Here is a 21118-nt window from a genome sequence, read left to right on the forward strand (position 1 = left end):
AGGCAGTGCAAAGCAGCATGAGGTCTGTTAAGAAAAGATAAGGAGAGAGGATAAATATTATACAGGAGACAGAAAAATGTAATCACCATAAGGCCAGGGTGGAAATTGTATAGCTCTCCAAATGTTGGAATGCCAACCCAGCATTATTATTTTTTACCATTGGCTATTTTCATGAAGACAACTGGGACCTGAAGTCTATCAATATATGGAAAGCTGCACAATTCTCTTTCATAAGAATTGAACAGGAATTAGGGGGAAATTGTCTAAAGATGTTCTGGATGTCAACCTCCATGATTCTTTATCACTGATCAGGTTATATGGGGCTTCTTTAGGGTCAAATGCCCTGCATCTAGAGCTGAAATGGAAGAGAGGCAGGAATCCAGTGAAGATATGGAAGGAAAGGGTGACAGAAGTGAGAGGAAAAAGTAAGCTTAGGAGTCATGATTCATTCTCACTATTCCCATCTGAGCTTTGGTCTAGACTCCTGACAATGGAAGATGGAACTAGAGAATCCAGAACACCTCAGATGAGTTGGTCTGGATCAAATGTCTTTGTAACTAGCACCATCTCACTCCCTTGAGCTCATATTGTAGCATCTCAGTCAGCGCAGGATCAGGCACAAACTCCTTTCTCCTGCTGCAATTTTCACTTCCTTTGCTGAATGCCATGTTTCAGGCAGTGAAGGCCTGTTGTGATACTGAAGGTTAGACTTGTTGGGAAATAATGATTTTCTTCTTTGTGCAATGTGCTTGCCATGTGCTGGCTGTCTTCCAGGTAGACCTGGCAGTCACTGTTATCTGAAATGCACCGGGTAATCAAAAATGATGCTACAGTCCCAGGGACTGTTGGCTTCTCTTTGGAGAATCAGAGATTACAGACGTATTTCACCATCTGCTGCTGGGTTATTAATACTGAGAAAACATCTGAGGATGGGCAAGTCACTTGGGATAAACATACAAATTTGGCTGTTACCTTGGAGGAGGTTGCAATGGTTGCCTGGCAGGAAGGTAGATGCCTTGCTCTCTCTGTAGGAACCATACAGAGTATAGAAGAACACAGTACTGGCATGTCTCCCAAGCAGCTTTCTGATATTTCTGGGAACATATGTTTGCTCTATTCAGAGCTTAGAGAAGTTGCATTTTTGACTGCAAGTCCCAGAATGCCCCAGAATGGAGTTGCAGTCCAAAACCATTTTCCAAGTTCTAGTTCTTCAGACTCATTTTTACATGACCTGGAAGTGAGTGGGAATCCTTTCTCTAAAATGGAAAGACAAGCCAACCCTACCAACATGACAAGATAAGCAAGAGGACGAAGGTATAAATGGGAGTAGTCAGATAAATCACCAGAGCAGCATACATGGAGTATACCACCCCCTGTTATGTCAGCTCCAAATGACTGCTGGTCCAGTTCCAAGCACAATTCAAAGTGCTGGTCTTGGCCTATAAAGCCCTATATGGTTCTGGCCCAGCTTACTTGTCCGAACATATCTCCACCTCAGAGGTCTATGATTATCTGGGAAGGCCCTGCTCTCAATCCCGCCTCCTTCACAAGTGCAATTGGTGGGGATGAGAGACAGGGCCTTCTCATTGGTGGCCCCCTCTCTGTGGAACACATTTCCCAGAAAAATTAGATCAGCTCCGTCTATCCTTTCCTTTAGGAGGAAGCTCAAATCATGGTTCTGGGACCAAGCATTTGGGTAGCAGGCCAACAAGTAATCGCAATGATTCATGAGAACTGATAAGAGACAGGCTATGGATTGGAACTATGGATACTGAACTGGACTTGGATGTGATTACATTGCAATTAGAAATGTTTTAAATTGGATATTTTATAACTTATTGTTTTAATTAATATCAAATTTGTGTGATATTGTTTTGTTGTGTGGGTTGGCATCAAATTGCTGCCGTATGTAAGCCCCCTCGGGCTTACATTTTTGAAATAAATAAATGTTTATTTATGTTTGAAATAAATAAATAAATAAATAAATAATATCTTAACCCTTGTTAGTGGCAGATCACATAATGTTTTGCAAGTAAAAACTCATATCTTTGATCCATTGCATTTCCAGGCAGGAAAAGAGGCTTGTTATGTAGCTTCTCAGCTTGATGGACCAGTGGTTTGGTGTGAAATAAGATAATTTCCTATGCTCTTATTCTGCTAAGTTTACCTTCAACACCTGGGTGCCTTCTAGGTGTGTTTGACTACAAACCCCATCTCCTACGATCAGAGTTGGTCAAGTCAGAGGCAGTTGCACTCAGTAGGCTAGAGAGTAGACAGTGTGGTTGTGCATAGATTCGTTTTTCAAAACGGGCTCCAGTTGATTCAGCTCTTTTGGCTCTTTCAATCAGCTGTAATGGCACGGGTGCCACCACCATTTTCTTCAACTGCAACAGATTGTTTGGCTGCCAGCCATGGCTACTTTGGTTTCATTTGGCTACGTGTGGAGCGCGGATTGTCACAGGGGTTTCCCTGTGAGCCCTGCCTGTTGGGCTACTCAGAACACAAGAAAGCCATGACGTGTCTTTTAACTAAGCTGGGCCTCCATTTTTCTGTTGCGAGAAGGCTTCTGAGAGACAAATCTAAACTCTCACTGCAGCTCAATAAATAAATGTGTTTCTACACACTTAAGAAACTGCCACTGATGGTACATGATGCAAGCTTCAAATGCGAGTTAGAGGTATCTTGCTATTTCTAAAGCTGCCATAAAATGAGGAGGTAATTTATAACAATGGCTAATAATACTCCTTCAGGTGGTGTGGCTACCACTGAAATAAGTGTTTAAAAACTCAGTTTCATTGAAAGAGTGTTGAGGGCAAATGATCCCAGAAAAAGTGATTTTTTAAGTCTGATGCCTTAACCCAGGTCTTATTGAAGGATATCAGGGGAGACAATTCAAGAAAATATGTTTTTTTAAGTCTGATGCCTTAACCCAGGTCTTATTGGAGAATATCAGGAGAAACGATCCTAGAAAAAGTGGTTTCTTAAAACCGGTGCCCTAAAAATGACAGAAAGGGGAGCCTCAGAAGTTTCCTCATTGCCGCCAATGGCCTGGATCTTCCTGGAGCAAACAAACAAACAAACAAACAAACAACTTTTGGCTGCCAGACTGAAAAATGGAATTTTGCCCACCCAAATTTGGGAGGCTCCTGAAAAATGGACCGGGGCGGGACACCAAAATCCAGACACTGAAAACACCATTGGGTTTTCAGCCTTATTCTATGAGGTCCTCTAGAGTACAGGGTGTAGGCTGTTAGATGTTTCTGCTGCTATCTTGACAGTTTCTCAAACTTCACAACCACTAAGCTAGGTTGTTGTTTCTACTACTATGTATTACTACTACTACAACCCACACTATTATTATTTCTAGGCTCTGCCTTGTTAACACAGCTTGTTTTTGCTCCAGCAGCGTTGTGGGAGTTGTGAGCCATTTCAGACTCAGCTGGCCATAGATGTGGAGTTAGCATTAATCACAGGCTGAGGCAGTTGGGCATCCTGGGAAGTGCAACCTCACAGCAGCAGGAGAAGCTGTTGCAAGGTGAAAATGCTGATCTACATGGATTATGTGAACAACAGCTGATTGTTGATAATGGATGGCGTGTCAGGAATCTCCTTAGCAGCCTGGGCTCCACCAGTCGCTCTTCCTCTCCCCCTAATATCTTTCAGAAATATGTGGCCTGGTCCTCACGGTTAACCATTTGTGTACCTTCTAATCAGCAGTTTCCAGAAAGAGTCCCTCGTTTTCTGACATATGTCTCACTGTCTCTCCCACAGATTTTGGAGGTAGACATTCGGATTTAAAATAAACATGTTGGTGATGAGGGCAGATGTGTAGTAGAGTTCATTGCCAGCTCCCTTCTCTTCTCTTCATAACTGACTGTTCAATTAGTCAGTCTTGATGAGTATTTGCATTATTGCAGCTCTAAATGAGAGTGATGTAGAATGTGAAAATCTATATAAATAAAAATGTAATGTTCATTTGTGGGATTAACAGAACTCAAAACCCGCTGGACAAATTGATACCAAATTTGACCACAAGACACCTACTAACCTAAGGAGTGACCATCACTCAAAAAAAATGATTTTGTCATTTGGGAGTTGTAGTTGCTGGGATTTATAGTTCACCTACAACCAAAGAGCATTCTGAACTCCATTAATGGTGGAATTGGACCAAACGTGGCACACAGGACTCCTATGACCAACAAAAAACACTAGAAGGGTTTGGTGGACATTGACCTTGAGTTTGGGAGTTGTAGTTCACCTACATCCAGAGAGCACTGTGGACTCAAACAATGATGGATCAGGATCAAAATTGGCACAAATATTCCATATGCCCAAATATGTACACAAGTGGAGTTTGGCAGAAATAGACTTTGACATTTGGGAGTTGTAGTTATTTATTTATTTATTTACAGTTTTTCTATACCGCTTTTCTCACCTCCAGGAGACTCAAAGCAGACATTTGGGAGTTGTAGTTACTGGGATTTATAGTTCACCTACAATCAAGGAGCATGCTGAACTCCACGAACTACAGAATTGGGGCAAACTTCCCACACAGAATCCCCATGACCGACCAACAGAAAATACTTAAGGCTATCTAGTCCATAGATATATATGATTCACAGACACACATATATATGGATATGACAGATAGATAGATAGATAGATAGATAGATAGATAGATAGATAGATAAGAGTCACACGCACACACATAATATGATAGATGTGAAAGAGACCCCTAAACAAGGACAATTATATGTTTTATGTTCCAGAGTAGGCCAACCAGACAATCTCTACATCAACACAAGCATAAAGAAATTACATATATTAGAAACCAACACTTTCCAATTACTTTATTTTCCAGATCACCAGACTGGGCCACAGCAATGTATGGCAGGGGATGGCTAGTTTATATAAATAGAAATGAAATGTTCGTTTGTGGCATTAACATAACTCAAAAACCACTGGATGAATTGACACCAAATTTGGACACAATACACCTATTAAGACAAGGAGTGACCATCACTCATAAAAACACTGAAAAATACAGCAAAAGGGACTTAAAAAGCAAAAAAATAAAATAAAAAATACATCACAATGCATGTGCAAAACCACATACACACACATATACACAAATACACACACACACATATACACACAGAGACTGGGCCACAGCAGTGTGTGACTGGGGACTGCTAGTAGCTTATAGAATCTTAGAACGCTTCATGGGGAACATCTAGAAATGCATAGTTAGAGCATTCCCAAAAGATGTCAATTCAACCTCTTTAATAGATTTCCAAGGAAGTACAGTACCACTCTCCAAAGCAGTCTATTCCATTGGCAAAGAGATATTGCAATAAAGAACCCTTCTCTAATGTTTAAATGGAATCTCTTTGCTTGTAACTTGAATCCATTTGTTCTAATCTCAGCAGAAAATAAGCTTGCTTCCACACAAAGTTCTCAACTGATGATCCTTTGCTTGAAACTGAGGGGGAATATATGATGGGGATGATATTAGAATGGGGTAGGAGGCAATTTGAGGGAAGAATTCTTACACAGATTTGAATGAATGGTGGTCAGGCTTGTTCACCCCCTGCCTTGTTTCCAAATACAAAGAGGTGCTCTTTCCTCGCTGGTGAGTTTAATGTTCCTGGGAGTGTGCTATTAAAATAGCTGTCCAAGGTGCTGAACACATAATGTAGAATGGAACCAGTACTTTGGATAATTCCTTTAAAGCTAATGGTTAAGTTCCAGAGTGGAGTAACTGCCCGTGCCAACACTGTTGACACCTGCTGCTACAGCTACTTGTGGAAAGAGGTGAGTTTAGTATTTTCTTTTATTGATTGATTGATTGATTGATTTACAGTATTTATATTCTGCCCTTCTCACCCCGTAGGGGACTCAGGGCGGATTACAATGTACATATACATGGCAAACATTCAATGCCATAGACACACGACATATATAGACAGACACTCAGAGGCTATCAACTTTCCAGCTTCTGGCCACCAGGGGAGCTGTCGCTCCCTCATTCTTTGCATATTTGCACACTTCCTGGAGATTTTTTATGGCCTCGTAAATCAGTTAATTTAGCCTCCCCACAAAGTGGTACCTAATTTTCCTACTTAACTGTTGTAACTGTCTTTCGGGTTGCAAAGGTCTACAACAAGCTACACAATTTTGGTCGGGAGCTCACTCCGACCCAGGCTGGCTTCAAACTCATGACCTTTCGGTCAGTAGTGATCTTAATGCAGCTGTTTCCCAGCCAGCTGCGCCACAGTCCTGGTGCTTTTGATGTGCTTTCTAAATTATGATTAATTTATTTTTCCATTTATTTACTTATGTGATTTATTTATACTCAGTTTATCCATGCCTGAGTTTGACAGTTGTGTTTGGCTGTTGCCTGTGAGTCCCATTCATGGCAGAAAGGTGGGATATAATTAAGTAAATAAATAAAATTACTAAAGGTTTTCTCAGCAGCTTAGTCTCCTGTTCTTCCAAACCTAGAAGCCATTTTGGATCAGTCTGGGAAAGAATTAAGTGATATCTATGGATGTAGACACCCTATCACCAAGAGGGATTTAAGGACCTTCACAATAGTGCTAATTCAGACTGGGAAACAACTTGAGTATCTTGAATAGCAACTCCTTTTTCACCCAGTGTTTTTCAGATTATCTGATATCAAAGATGGAAGTTTTCCCTCCCCACAACATACCAGGGATTGATATCATATTGACTATAACTGTTTCTTTTTTACATGGAAACTAGAATGGTTCAGGGACTGGCTCTGCTCTAGGGAAAACCAACTTGAGTAGCACTGCTCTAGAACCACACCACCAATGATGGGACATGTCAAGATAATATGTGGAGGGGTACATTTTTCTCATCTGTTTTAGGAAAGTGGGGAACACTACCACTACTGTTCTGAATTCATAGATACTGCATTCACAGATTAAGCCATCCACAGCTTGAAATTTTTTTCCCTGCCCAAATTTTCCAAAGCAAATCTTGATATTTTATATAAGGGACACCATTTTACTTTTTTAAAAATGTGTCAGAAGCAGCTTGAGAAACTCCAAGGTGCTTCTGGTGTGAGAGAATTGGCCATCTGCAGAGACATTGCCCAGGGGACGCCTGGATGTGTTTCCATCCTGTGGGAGGCTTCTCTCAGGTCCCCACGTGGGAAGCTGGAGCTGACAGACAGGAGCTCACCCCATCTCAGGGATTCAAACTGCCAACTTTCAGGTAAGCAGTTCAGCCAGCACAAGGGTTTAACCCATTGTAGCACCGCAGCTCCTACTGGCACCACTTTCCTGTGCCCGTGTATATAATGGGACTTCTATGGATTTTGATATCCAGTGGGTGTCTTGGAACCAAACTCCAGTGAACACCAAGGGCCCACTGTATCCTGCTTCCCAAACCTTTAGAAGAATTTTGTTCCTATCACTTAAAGAAGAGCCTAAATGCCCAATTGAACAGGGATACAATTTTTGGCTCAGCCGAAATCACAAGAAGATCAAACACTTTATTTAATTTGCTGAAGCTTCGCTCCATAAAAGGAAGCTCTTATGGACAATTTGCGACTAATACAACTGTCTCAGAAGCTGATGTAGTGTAGGCTATTGCAGAATAAACAAACACAGTATTGGATAGGTTAAGCAAAATATATGATAATAACATATTGAAGAGTACAGGCTGAGAAGAGTATAATAGCAAGAGTGGGGGAACGGAGTGGGCGCACACTCCGTCAGTAATCTTTGATGTGAGACGAATAGGGGTGTTTGAAGTACAAACCCCTCCAGATGTGTCAGAAGTACATTATTTGTGACTGTGAAATGCTGGAGGGTGAATATTTGGATCATACACCCTATAGAAGATGCACCCACTTAACCTTCTACGGCAGAAGAATGTGACCTCACCAGGGTTGCTGTAAATTGGTGGAGAATGGCAATTCTTTGCTTTAATGGCCATGGGGATGGTGGTGGTGTTAAGATTGTTCCGGTGGTAAAGGATGAAGCCTTGTTAAGCACTCTTGCCTGGACTGATGTGTAGCTACACAATACTATATGTGTTCCCTAAGGTTAACGGGAAAAACAAATTATACCAAATCCAAATCCTGTATAAAGCAAGACCTGAATTCTGCAATAGATAACTTACTCAAAGGAAGCATTCATATCTATATTCCCTTATTTTGCATAATTCGGCCTGATCTGGATAATCATAGAAACAAGCGAAAAAATGATGTGGGGAAACAAGGTCCTGTCATCTTGGATTCATTGTATTGATATATAACTGTTTCTAGTTGCATGTTTGCCGGTTTATCATTGGGTAATACATGTATGTTTGTGTGACTCTTTCTCTCTCCCACTCCCTCTCTCTATCTGTATGTGAGAGGATATGTATCTCCCATTGTGTTAGATTACAATGCCCCTAGTCATCATGGCCAATAGTGAGAGATGAAGATGATTATCATTACCATTATTATATAGCACCATCATGGTACTTTACAAATAAAAACAACAACAACCAGTTATCTGCTCTCAGGTTTACATATTAATCTTGGTTACCAGTTCATCCAGGAGTGATCATATCACACCAACATTAAAATCTTAACTATTGTTATTAAATAAAACATCAATTATTGGTATAAAAATCATTTTACTGACTGTCAATAGGTTTCTGGGCAAGGTACAAAGCTTTGGCTGTTATCTTTAAATCTCACATGGTTTAGGTCCAGGTTATCTATAAGATTGCCTCCTCCCATATAATCCACTCAAGGGCACCGGTATTGTGGTGCAGCTGGCTGGGAATCAGCTGCATTAAGATCACTACTGACTGAAAGGTCATGAGTTCAAAGCCAGTCCGGGTCAGAGTGAACTCCTGACCAAAATTGTGTAGCTTGTTGTTGACCTTTGCAACCTGAAAGACAGTTGCATCTGTCAAGTAGGAAATCTAGGTACCACTTACGTGGGGAGGCAAATTTAACTAATTTACAAGGCCAGAAAAAAAATCTCCAGGAAGTATGCAAAGAATGAGGAAAGTACTTCATCAGTGTCACAAACGGACAGTGAAGCGACAGCTCCACTGGAATGTTAAATAGCCTCTGAGTGACTGTCTGTATATGCTGTGTGTCTATGGCATTGAATGTTTGCCATGTATATGTACATTGTAATCCACCCTGAGTCCCCTGCAGGGTGAGAAGGGTGGAAAATAAATACTGTAAATAAATAAATATGCACAGGTTCTCTAAACCTCACTTGCCTAGTTTCCAACAGACCTCACTGTCTCTGAGGATGCCTGCCATAGATGTGAAATGTCAGGAGAGAATGCTTTAGGAATATGGCCATACAGCCTGGAAAACTCACAGCAACCCAGTGATTCTGGCCATGAAAGCTTTCAACAGCTCTCCAAGGGATGCTTACTCTAGTCATGTTCTGAGTTCTAACTGGATTTATGTCTTTTTAATTGATGTTATGTGTGGTATTTTAATATGTTGTTGTTTCTCAGTTTGATCCATGGGAGAGATGGATGATGATTATAACAACAACACACCCTAATAATATTATGGAGATATCCAATATGTGGTTCCCTGTTCTAACATCTGACAGAGTTATATCTCAAGAAGACTTTCACTCAATACATATACTAAGTTGTAGGGTGCTCAATTCTGAGAGTTATGGTACAGACATGTACCACATAATAATAATAATAATAATAATAATAATAATAATCTTTATTTATACCCCGCTACCATCTCCACAAGGAACTCGGTGCGGCTTACATGAGGCCAAGCCCAAAGTACATTAAACAAAACATCAATAAACACAACATCAATAAACAATCAATAAAATACAAATCATATAAATCACATAAACAAAAAACAATCAATAGTGACATAAACAATTTTTAAAATGGCCAGGCCAAATGTAATAGATTAAAATTGAAAATGTGCTGACGTGAACAAGGTAAAATATGGTTGGTTCTGAGGCTTCCAAATGGATCACATGGCTCATGGTAACATCTGAATGAAACTGGCTCTTGGACTCTGGATTCCTGAACCAGCAAGGGGTTGACTCTCTTCCAACAATTTTGTAATTATATAAAATTCTATAGAATTATGTATCTCTACCTATCTATCTATCTATCTATCTATCTATCTATCTATCTATCTATCTAGGAGGGATGGGGATTTCATACTTCACTATATCCTACTCCTCTCTAGACCCTTTTTTTTATCATGTCAGAAGCAACTTGAGAAACTGCAAATCGCTTCTGGTGTGAGAGAATTGGCAGTCTGCAGAGATGTTGTCCATGGGATGCCCAGATGTGGTACTATCCTGTGGGAGGCTTCTCTCATGTCCCTGCATGAGAAGCTGGAGCTGACAGATGGGAGCTCGCTCCATCATCATGGATTCGAACTTCAGCTCAGCAGTTCAAACAGCACAAGGATTTAACCCATTGCACCACTGCAGATCCAGTAGAATGAATGGGATTTATTTCTGTTGACTCCCACATGTTGAATTGTGAATTCAAGGGTCCACTTGTATGTGTGTATCTGCCTTCAAGTTACTTGATGACTTATGGCAACTGTGAATTTTATGAGGTTTTATTGTGCAAGGAAAATAAAAAGATTTTTTTAAACCAGTTCTTTCTGCTGAAATATAGGCTTTACTCCTGGTATTTGTTGGCAAAATCCCATCCAAGTACTGACCAAGGCTGACTCAGTTTCCAAGATCAGAAGGGTTTTGGTTCCCTTAGGTTATTTAGTCACTTAAGATGGGTCAAATGAACAGGACCCTAGCCACCTTTGACGATGCTGGCAAGGGCTGATAGGAGTTGCAGAACATCTGGATGGCTACATGTATCTCATCTGTGATCTATGTGTAGTAAAGAAAAAAAAACAATCCTGTGGCTGTGGGAAGGAACATTGTCCCTATATATAATGAAAATGTATTTCTCTGTGTGTGCGCGCGGCACACGCTTAGCCAACTCAAATAAGGCCATCTCCCTCTCCCCTTCTTGAGCCTGTGAGAGGGGAAATTGTATTTATATCAAAGCCTCGCGGGCATATATAATTTATCTGGGTTTATTCATATTTGTAAACAAAATCCCTGTCATGAATTTTTGATAGAAGGCAAGACAATGGCTTTGGGAGATGGGATGAAGAGGCGGGTGGGTTGTAGGCTTGCTGTTCTGTCACTGAAATTCTGAAGTGTGTGTGTGTGTTTAGGAGCTGGTAGAAGTCAGATCACAGAGGACACAGGAAAAAGAAAACGCGCACACCTTAAGCTGGCTTTGGAAATTGGGAGGTTTGTAAGCATATGAGGGAGGGCTAAAACCCGCTCCGTGTTGATTTATGCCTGGAGTGTAGAAAAAACCCCTTAGAGGCATCGGATATAGCAAGGTAAATAACAACACATCAAATCTCCTCTCTTGCCAACTATGTGTATGCCAGCCATGGCCATCGAGGGTTAGTGAACAAATTACCCAGCATTAAAAGAAGGCACAGGCTTGCATCTGTGCAGATGGAGAGAACGGCGCCCAAGTTTGGGCCATGAAATGAGTTTGAGAGAAAGAGAATGAAAGAGGGCAAAACAGCAAGGGCCTTTTAAATCCCACTAAATAGGAGAAGATGTGATTGCTCTTTTCCCAAGGGGGAAAGCAGGACGGGAATTCCAGTAGCAACAGAAGGAGGAATGTTGTAGAGTCCAACTAAAAATCTTTCTGGAAACATCCCAGTAAAAACATCCCATTTGAACAACTTAATGCTCATTGAGCTGAGTGGCCTTTTGAAAAACATATTAACATCAAAGGAAGGGAAGGGAAGCATCTCTTGCATATTCCTGTCCTTTCATTCCTTGAGTTTATGGGGTGGGAGAGATGACAGGGGGAGAAGACTGCTACTCTTTGAAAACTGTAGAAAAGTTCCCATTTGGATTACGGTCTTAGCAGGCCCGTAGCCAGGATTTCGTTTCGGGGGGGGGGGCTGATTTTTTTTCAGGGGGGGTTTCGGGGGGGCTGAGTTTCCGGGGGGGGGGGGGCTGAGTCTGAGTGAAAGAAGGGCTAGCCTAGCAAATCTTTTGTATCGTTACCCCAATACCCCCATGCATATGGGATATATTGAGTATGGTGATCAGATCATGATATGAATAAACATAACAGTTTAAATAATGCACCATTAAGGCCTTTTCGCGAACCACCAAACCACCATGAAAATTTCGGGGGGGGGGGGCTGAAGCCCCCCGACCCCCCCCCCCCCCCCCCCCCCCCGGCTACATGCCTGGGTCTTAGAAAAGGAGAATCAAGTGAGAAAAGAGAGTGTTGAGAATTGGGAGTGATCCCTTCTTGGATAAGGTTGTCTTCCCGACATGGATTCCATTTCCTGTCAGCCTCTATTGTATGGTCAAAGACCAGAGATTGTGGAAGATGCAATCTAGGAACATCTGGGAGTAAGAAGTTCCCCAGTTTTCTCACCCAAAAAAACAGGGAAGTGATGAAAGTCAGGATTCAATCCTGGATCAGAGGCACCCCTAGGTAATTTTCAATGGTAAGCAAACAGTATTTTGCCTCCCCCCCCCCCCCCCAACGCAACCAATCATTGATAAATATTTTCTGTTCGTCATGGGGGTTCTGTGTGCCATATTTGGTTCAATTCCATCATTGGTGGAGTTCAGAATGCTCTTTGATTTTAGGTGAACTATACATCCCAGTAACTACAACTCTCATATGTCAAGGTCTATTTTCCCCCAAGAGCGCCTCAAGAGTGCCCCTGGGCAAAATCAACTACACTGCAAATGCTTACTTTGCGTAATGGTATATCTGTGTGGTTTAGGCAATATCACAGCTATTCCTCAGAAGAATATGTACACATCATGTTATATTATAAAGGAGCTGTGGTGGTACAATGGGTTAAATCCTTGTGCTGCTGAACTGCTGACCTAAAGGTTGACTGACATGCTGGACTAAAGGTTGGCAGTTCAAATCTGCAAGATGGGGTGAGCTCCCATCTGTCAGCTCTAGCTCCTGCCAATTTAGCAATTCAAAAACATGCAAGTGTGAATAGATAAATAGGTACCACTTTGGCAGGAAAAGTCAAAGAGCAATATTGTCGGCCACACAACCAGGAGGTGACAACACAGGCTCCTCAGCTTGAAAATAGAGAAAGCACCTCCCAGAAATGAGCCGGAAATGAAAGGAGAAGCCTCTGCCTTTGTTTGTGTTTGTGTGTCTCATTGTATGTGATTGCGAAGGCATTGAATGTTTGTGGAATATAAATAAAATGTATTATTATTATTATTATTATTATTATTATTATTACTGTTTCTCTGCACGGAGTGGCTGTAATCCAACATTTCCTTAATGTAGTATAAATATCTGCATACGGAGATATATAATATGCCAATAATATGCAATACCCATACAGAATACATGTCAATTCCTGGGTCCTATTGTGAAATGTGTGATGAACAATATGCAATCTATGACTGTAAAGCACAGTGCTGTTATATGCACAACATCACTTCCATTAATGTCAGCCAAATATGGTCGACGTCTTGGTAGGAACAAATCTATACAGCTGTTTCCCTTATGCTTGTGTTAGTCCTTTTGGGGGCATTGAAGAAGTGCAGAAGTTCTCAGTGCAGCACCCCAACTCCCACCCTTCTTTCTGAAAAGCCTCTCAAGTCCCCTCTCCAATCATTCCATAATTTGTGGGGAGCAGACAGGATTGCAGAATAGTCTGATTATTTCCCTACAGCTAAAGGTAAAGGTTTCCCTTGACATTAAGTCTAGCCATGTCCGACTCTGGGGGTGGTGCTTATCTCAATTTCTAAGCTGAAGAGTCGGTGTTGTCCATAGACACCTACAAGGTCATGTGGCTAGCATGACTACATGGAGTGCCATTACCTTCCCACAGAAGCAGTATCTATTGATCTACTCACAATTGCATGTTTTCAAACTGTTAGGTTGGCAGAAACTGGGTCTAACAGCAGGAGCTCACCCTGCTTCCCGGATTCGAACCGCCAACCTTTCGGTCAGCAGGTTCAGCAGCTCTGTGGTTTAATTCCTGGGCATAGATTTCATATCTACAGCTAGATATGAAATAATAGCATCATTGCTGAGATCCACCAGGGTTCTCTGGTGGTCTTAGTGCTGCTGTAATAATTTTGTGTATGACTACAGAGGTATAGCCAGACACTGCTGCAATCCTGCTACTGGCTGTGGATCACCAAATGGCTGTGTATGAGTGTCTTCAGATGTTATTTAGTATGTCTGGGTGGTGATGGGGCCTCAGCTATATACATGATGTGGTATATCGCTGAGGCCCCTTCTCCATTCCATATAAAATCCAGATTATCTGTTTTGAACTAGATTATATAGCAGTGAAGATTCATATAACTCAGTTCAAAGCAGGTAATGTAGATTATCTGATATGATAATCTGGACTATGGTATATGGCAGTTTAGAAGGGGTCTCAGTGTTCTCTTCTCCATCCTAAGCATCCAGAATTCCCTAAACTGTATCACATAAGGCATAGTTTACAGACCTTTTAAAAAATCCCATAGACTTGCTATGACATGACAGAAGGAAGACACTAAACAAAATAATCTTTAAATGTGTGCAGACACTTGAGGATAACTTGCCAGGAAAAAAAGGTATGGTGTGGATCTTGAATTCCAGACTCTTCTTGTTTTAGAGTAAGGTATTTATGATACAATGCCTGAAAATTGCAACTTTGGGATCAGTCCAAGAATACAAACATTTACAAGTTGCTGAGCTTGCAGCCACTCATGCTTTTCAGAGATGACACTTAAATTTGGCTTTTGCTTTCTGGTGTTTGCAATACTCTTGAATAATGTGTACAGTTTACCTCTGTTAGCTTTGCATATTTGCCGTTTAAGATTTCTTTCTCTCATACTACCAACATTCAAAAGTATAGTAAGAAAGTCCCCAAAAGGCTCTAGTTCCTTTCCTGCCAAGCGGTTCGAAACAACATAATTCCTAACTATGGCAATTTGGCAAGGGCAGCCTCAGTTAATCCTTGTGCATCCCACCTTTCCTGCTGTTTTTCAAATGTCTCCTTTCCCTCTTTATTTCCCTCTTTGTCTTCAGTTTACAGCAACTGCCGCAAATTGAGTTCAACGTACAGAAGGAATTTGGACTCTACTGACTAAGGGAGAATAAAGGCAGAAGTTTCCCTTCCTTGTAGATTTAGACAAGGGGAAATTGCGGCACTTTTGTGTTTCCTTCATAACTTTTGCTATGTTGACTACACTCAGATGTTGCTTGACCCGATGTGTCCCAGCTTTGAAGTTCAGGGAAAAACTTCTAAAGAGACACCCAGAGAAGAAAAGAGATGGGTGGGGATAGATGAACATAGAGACTACAGGGGCCATCTTGGTCCAACCCTTTCCATGTAGGATTTATTTATTTACTATATTTATACCCCACCCTTCTCACCCTGAAGGGGACTCAGAGCAGCTTACAATAGGCAAGAATTCGATGCCACATAAACAGACATAATAGAATTAAAAGCATCTAAACATTAAGGGTCCACACCTTAGTTACCTCTAGATTGGACTATTGCAATGCTCTCTACATGAGGCTCCCCTTGAAGATGGCCCAGAAATTCCAATTGGTCCAACAGGCGGCAGCCAGATTTTTAACTGGGGCGAATTACAGAGAGCAGTCAACCCTCCTGTTTAAGGAGCTCCACTGGCTACAGTTTATTTTCCGGGCCCAATTCAAGGTGCAGGTCTTGACCTACAAAGCCCTGAACGGTTTGGGACCCACCTACCTGCGTGACCATATCTCCATCTACAAACCCATATGATCTCTTCGATCTTCCGGAGAGGCTCTTCTCTCACTCCCGCCCACATCTCAGGTGCGACTTGCAGGGACGAGAGAGAGGGCCTTCTCTGTGGTGGCCCCCCGGCTCTGGAACTCACTCGCCAGAGATATTAGGCAAGCCCCCATGCTAGCAATCTTCAGGAGGAACCTGAAAACCTGGCTATTCCAATGTGCCTTCAGTGATTGAATGTAAGAAACTCCCTGTCCAAACTTTGCACTAAACCTCTTTAGAAGCACTTTATTTACAGTTCATGCAATTGAATCCTCCCTCATTCTCGGATCCTCATCCTGATGATCTGCATCGTCCTATCTCCCAGAGTTTTTAAAACTTTAGCCTTGAATGTGGCCCTGCCCAGTGAAATCCTCTGTTTTTAATTGCATGTTTTATATTGCCTGTGTCGTTTATTATATTTCTTTGCATTTTATATATTTTATTTTCTGATTATTGTTATGTTTTTGTATTACAATGTATGTACTGCACTGACGGGCTTGGCCTCATGTAAGCCGTACCGAGTCCCCCTGGGGGAAATGGAGCGGGGTATAAATAAAGTTTTATTATTATTTATTATTATTAAAACCACACAATCCAAAATTGTAGTCCAGGAGCCATTCCAGTTGTAATTGTACCTATTCCGTATCCACTTATTGCACTAAATTACTTGATCCCATAGTCACGTTTTTACTTTTTTTAAAAAAGGCCAGGAGGGAGGGTGCTGATCTGATATCACTGGAGAGGGAGTTCCACAGCTGAGGGTCACCACTGAGAAGGTCCTGTCTCTCAACCCCACCAACTGCACCTGCAAAGGAGGTGGAACCGAGAGCAGGGCCTCTCTAGAAGATCTTAACCTCCATGATGGTTCATAGAGGGAGATACATTCAGACAGGTAAGCTGGGCCAGAACTGTTTAGGGCTTTGTAGGCTAAAGCCAGCACTTTGAATTGTGCTCAGTAGCAGACTGGCAGCCAGTGGAGCTGATGTAACATGTGGGTTGTATGCTCCCTGTACACCACTCCAGTGAGGAATCTGGCTGCCACTCATTGGACCACTCGCTTCTGAACAGTCTTCAAAGGCAGCCCTACATAGAGTGTGTTGCAGTAGTCTATTCGGGATGTAACAAGAGCATGGACCACCATGACCAAGTCTGGCTTCTCAAGGTATGGGCACAACTTGCACACAAGTTTTAATTGTGCAAAAGCTCCCCTAGCCATCTCTGAAAACTGGGGTTCCAGGCTCAGGTATGAGTCCAGGATCACTCCCAAGCTGTAAACCTGTGTCTTCTGGAGCAGTGTAACCCTATCCAGCACAGGCTGTAACCCTATACCCTGTTCAGACTTTTGACTGACCAGGATACTTCTGTCTTGGATGAATTTAATTTTAGTTGTTTCACCCTCATCCAGATTGTCACAGCTGCCAAGCACTAGTTCAGAACATGAACAGTCTTCTTAGTAGTAGGTAGAAAAGAAAGATAGAGTTGGACATCATGTGCATACAGAATCAAAGCTGTCTTGACAGATGGCCATCTGCTTAAAAACTTCTGAAGATGTATGCTGTAAAAGACTTATCAATGAGCCAAGTGGGTCCCTCTGATGCTTTTAGGGTCCTCCCACACAGCCATATAACCCAGAATATCAAGGCAGATAATCTATATAAATAAAAATGTAATGTTCGTTTGTGGGATTAACATAATTCAAAAACCACTGGACGAATTGCCACCAAATTTGGACACAAGACACCTACTAACCCAAGGAGTGACTATAACTCAAAAAAATTGATTTTGTCATTTGGGAGTTGTAGTTGCTAGGATTTATAGTTCACATACAATCAAAGAGCATTCTGAACACCAATGATGGAATTGAACCAAACTTGGGCACAGAACTTCCATGACCAACAGAAAATACTGTGTTTTCTGGTGGTCTTTGGCAACCCTTCCGACACCCTCTTGTGACCTCCCCAGGGGTCCCCACCTCCAGGTTGAGAAATGCTGCCTTAAAGCCACCCAGTCCAACTCCCTTCACCAGGGCAAGAAAACATAATCAAAGCCCTCCTGACAAGAGCCATTCAGCCATAGATAGATAGATAGATAGATAGATAGATAGATAGATAGATAGATAGATAGATAGGTGGATGGATGGATGGATGGACGGACGGACGGACGGACGGACGGACGGACAGACAGATAGATAGATAGATAGATAGATGGATAGAGATGATTCACACACACACACACACACACACACACACACACACACATGTATATGACAGATATAGTGTCATAGATTTGAAAGGGACCCCAAAAGAAGGACAATTATATGCTATATGTTTCAGAGTAGGCAAACCAAACAATCTCTACATCAACACTAACAACAATAAATACTGTTTACCCACAAGCATAAAGAAATAACATATATTAGAAACGCTTTCTCGTTATTTTATTTTCCAGATCATCAAACTGGGTCACAGCAATGCGTGGCAGGGGGTGGCTAGCCCACAATATCCACTTTGAATTGGATTATCTGAGTCTACTCTGCCATATAATCCAGTTCAGTGTAGGTTTTATATAGCTGTGTCGAAGGGGCCTTAGACCACACCTTGGAAAAAATATGGTTCTTTGAAGTCTCCCAGCTAGCTGGTGGATTCTGGGGGATGTAGTTAAGAAAGGTAACATTTACACCTTTAAAAAGAAGCAAGGATGAGTTCATTATGGAGTGAGGCAAATGCAGCCAAAGAAAATTTTGCCAAACAAGATACCATAATGTCTCCTGCCCCCCCCCCCCCCCAATTCTGCATTTCCATATAAGAAATCCTCTGAGAAATCAATCTTCCTTTGCGGATTGTATAGGACTATCTTTCCCTTTCATCAATTAAAAAAAGTAATGAACTTGCATAGCAGGCACAAAGCAGGTTGCCTGGAATACTTAGTCCTCTGCTCCATCAGAGAAAAAATTGGCAGCGGCTGCTTTAACCACTGTTTATGTGTGTGTCTATGTGCCTTCAGGCCACCACATGTATTTCAGAGAGTTTCCTTAGGTGAGGAATATTCAGAGATGACTGTCCCTTCCTCTGAAACATAGAAGACAGCCCCTGGGATTCACTGCCACACTCTCACTCCAGTGCTGACCCTGCTCAGCATCAATTAGACCATGAAACAAAATTTGAAAGTGATATTTCCTGTTTAATTATACGGCACTTACTTTGAAAAGAGTTGTTCTACTCCAGAAACTTTGTTTCTGTGGCTGCCACAAAATATGTCAAATCAGTTGAGAGTCTGTGAGGTATTTATTGAAAAACTATGTGCTGCAGGTTGTCCTGCAAAAACAAATTCTGGGCAGCTTGAAAAACTTTCCCCATGTTTTTTTAATGATAGAACCAACTAGGAAATGACATTCATAACCCAGGAACAAAAATTGACTTACAATATGACCTCACTACCTCTGAGGATGCCTGCCTTAGATACAGGCGAAACATCAGGAGAGAATGCTTCTAGAACATGGACATACAGCCCAAAAAACCCTACAACCCAGACTTACATAGTGTTATCAAACCAGATGGGGTGCCTTTTAAAAGCATATTTAGGCCACTCTCCCTCCTTTTGCTCCCTGTAGGGACTTCACCTCACTCCGCACAGAAAGGATGAGTGTTGAAGGATAAGGATGGAATTTGGGGGGGGGGGGGGGGGAATGGGATCTAAACAGATTCCTAACTAGGAGAGTCTGGGAAAGTAGTAGGGCTTCCCCACTTCTTAGTAATCTTGGAGCCCCCAGTAGCACAATGGGTTAAACCCCTGTGCCAGCACGACTGCTGACCAAAAGGTTGGAAATTTGAATCAGGGAGCAGGGTGAGCTCCTGTCTGTCAGCTCCAGCTTCTCATGCGGGGGCATAAGAGAAGCTTCCCACAGGATGGTAAAACATCCGAGCATCCCCTGGGCAACATCCTTGCAAACGGCCAATTCTCTCACACCAGAAGCGACTTGCAGTTTCTCAAGTCTCTCCTGACACACATACACACACAAAACTTCTTAGTAGGGAAGGGAGTGTGGTTGGTTGGCACTTTTCCTCTAGTTATGTGACATCCTCCTCCTTGTCTCCCAAAGCAATGGATCTTCCCTCCATTCCCAAAGAGAGGAGAGGAAAGCTGTGCCTCCTTACTAAGAGAAAGAGCACCTGTTGAGTATCTGAAGCCCTTCAGGAATGAGGACAGAAAGGAGTGGGAGAGAAAAAGGGGAGAAAGGGGTAACTGGGGATTAGTTCTTAGGAAGGGAAGAAAGGAAGCTCCATTTATTGTCAAAGGCTTGCATGGCCGGAATCACTGGATTGTTGTATGTTTTTTGAGCTATGGGCCATGTTCTAGAAGCACTCTCTCCTGACGTTTCGCCTGCATCTATGGCAGGCATCCTCAGAGGTTGTGGGGTCCATTTATTCCCTTCCCTCCCCAGACTCCAAGGAGCATCACCAGTGGCCATGCTGCCAGGCAGAAGAGGCAGAGTGTGAGTGATGCTGGCTGGAAGATTCACAGGGTAGAATGAAGGCAGTTAGTTTGACACCACTGCTGAATGCTATGGAGTCTTGAGAGTTGGAGTTTAGTGAGTCCCGTCCGCTTGGGCAGAGAAGGCGAGACTTTGCCAAACTTCAGCTCTTGATGACTCCATTGAAGCAGGGCAGTTCAAGTAGGGTCCAACTGCATTCATTCCAGATGCCCCCCTAGTCAAGTTTGGAGGAAAGTCTTCCTTAAAGGGAACGCGGATAAGGAGGGAAAGGACTCACTCCGGGGTGCCGCTTGAGTTGCCGGGACAAGAGGGCCCGGAGGGAGGCGCCTCGGGGGGGCTGCGGGGCAGCGCGGGCTCCGTCGGCTCCCATCGGCTCGGCTTGGCTTGGGCGGCGGATGGAAGGACCTCTCACTCCAAGTACCTCCTGCTCGGACAGCTCCCCGCCTCTGGGCCAGAGCAGGAGCAAGAGGAGGAAGAGCAAGAGGAGGAGGAGGAGGAAGAGGAGGAGGAGGCGGAGAACTCCCCATCTCCTGGAGGGAGGACCAGGAAGAGAGGCGCAGCCGGGAGGGCCAAGGACGGAGAACTATTCGGGGCAAAGGGGCAAGAGGCGCACTGGAGTCCAAGGGGAAAAGCAGGTGGCAGTGGCTTGGAAAAGGAAGGAAGGAAGGAAGGAAGGAAGGAAGGAAAGAAGGAAAGAAGGAAAGAAGGAAAGAAGGAAAGAAGGAAAGAAGGAAAGAAGGAAAGAAGGAAGGGGAAGAGGAGTCCTGCCTTGAAACCAGAAAACAGGA

General features: G+C 42.6%; 1 protein-coding gene across 1 annotated transcript in view; it reads right to left on the minus strand.

Annotated features, from left to right (window-relative positions):
• NDUFA4L2 (NDUFA4 mitochondrial complex associated like 2) overlaps nucleotides 1–20827 on the minus strand; it is a 62294-nt gene extending 41467 nt beyond the window's left edge. Inside the window, exon 1 of the mRNA XM_060760875.2 lies at nucleotides 20608–20827. Within this exon, the coding sequence (XP_060616858.1) occupies nucleotides 20608–20700 (93 nt within the window). The 5' untranslated portion in view covers nucleotides 20701–20827. The remainder of the gene's footprint in view (nucleotides 1–20607) is intronic.
• Nucleotides 20828–21118: the final 291 nt, after the last annotated feature.

Source organism: Anolis sagrei, chromosome 2 (assembly GCF_037176765.1).
Source record: "Anolis sagrei isolate rAnoSag1 chromosome 2, rAnoSag1.mat, whole genome shotgun sequence".
NCBI classification, from domain to species: domain Eukaryota; kingdom Metazoa; phylum Chordata; class Lepidosauria; order Squamata; family Dactyloidae; genus Anolis; species Anolis sagrei.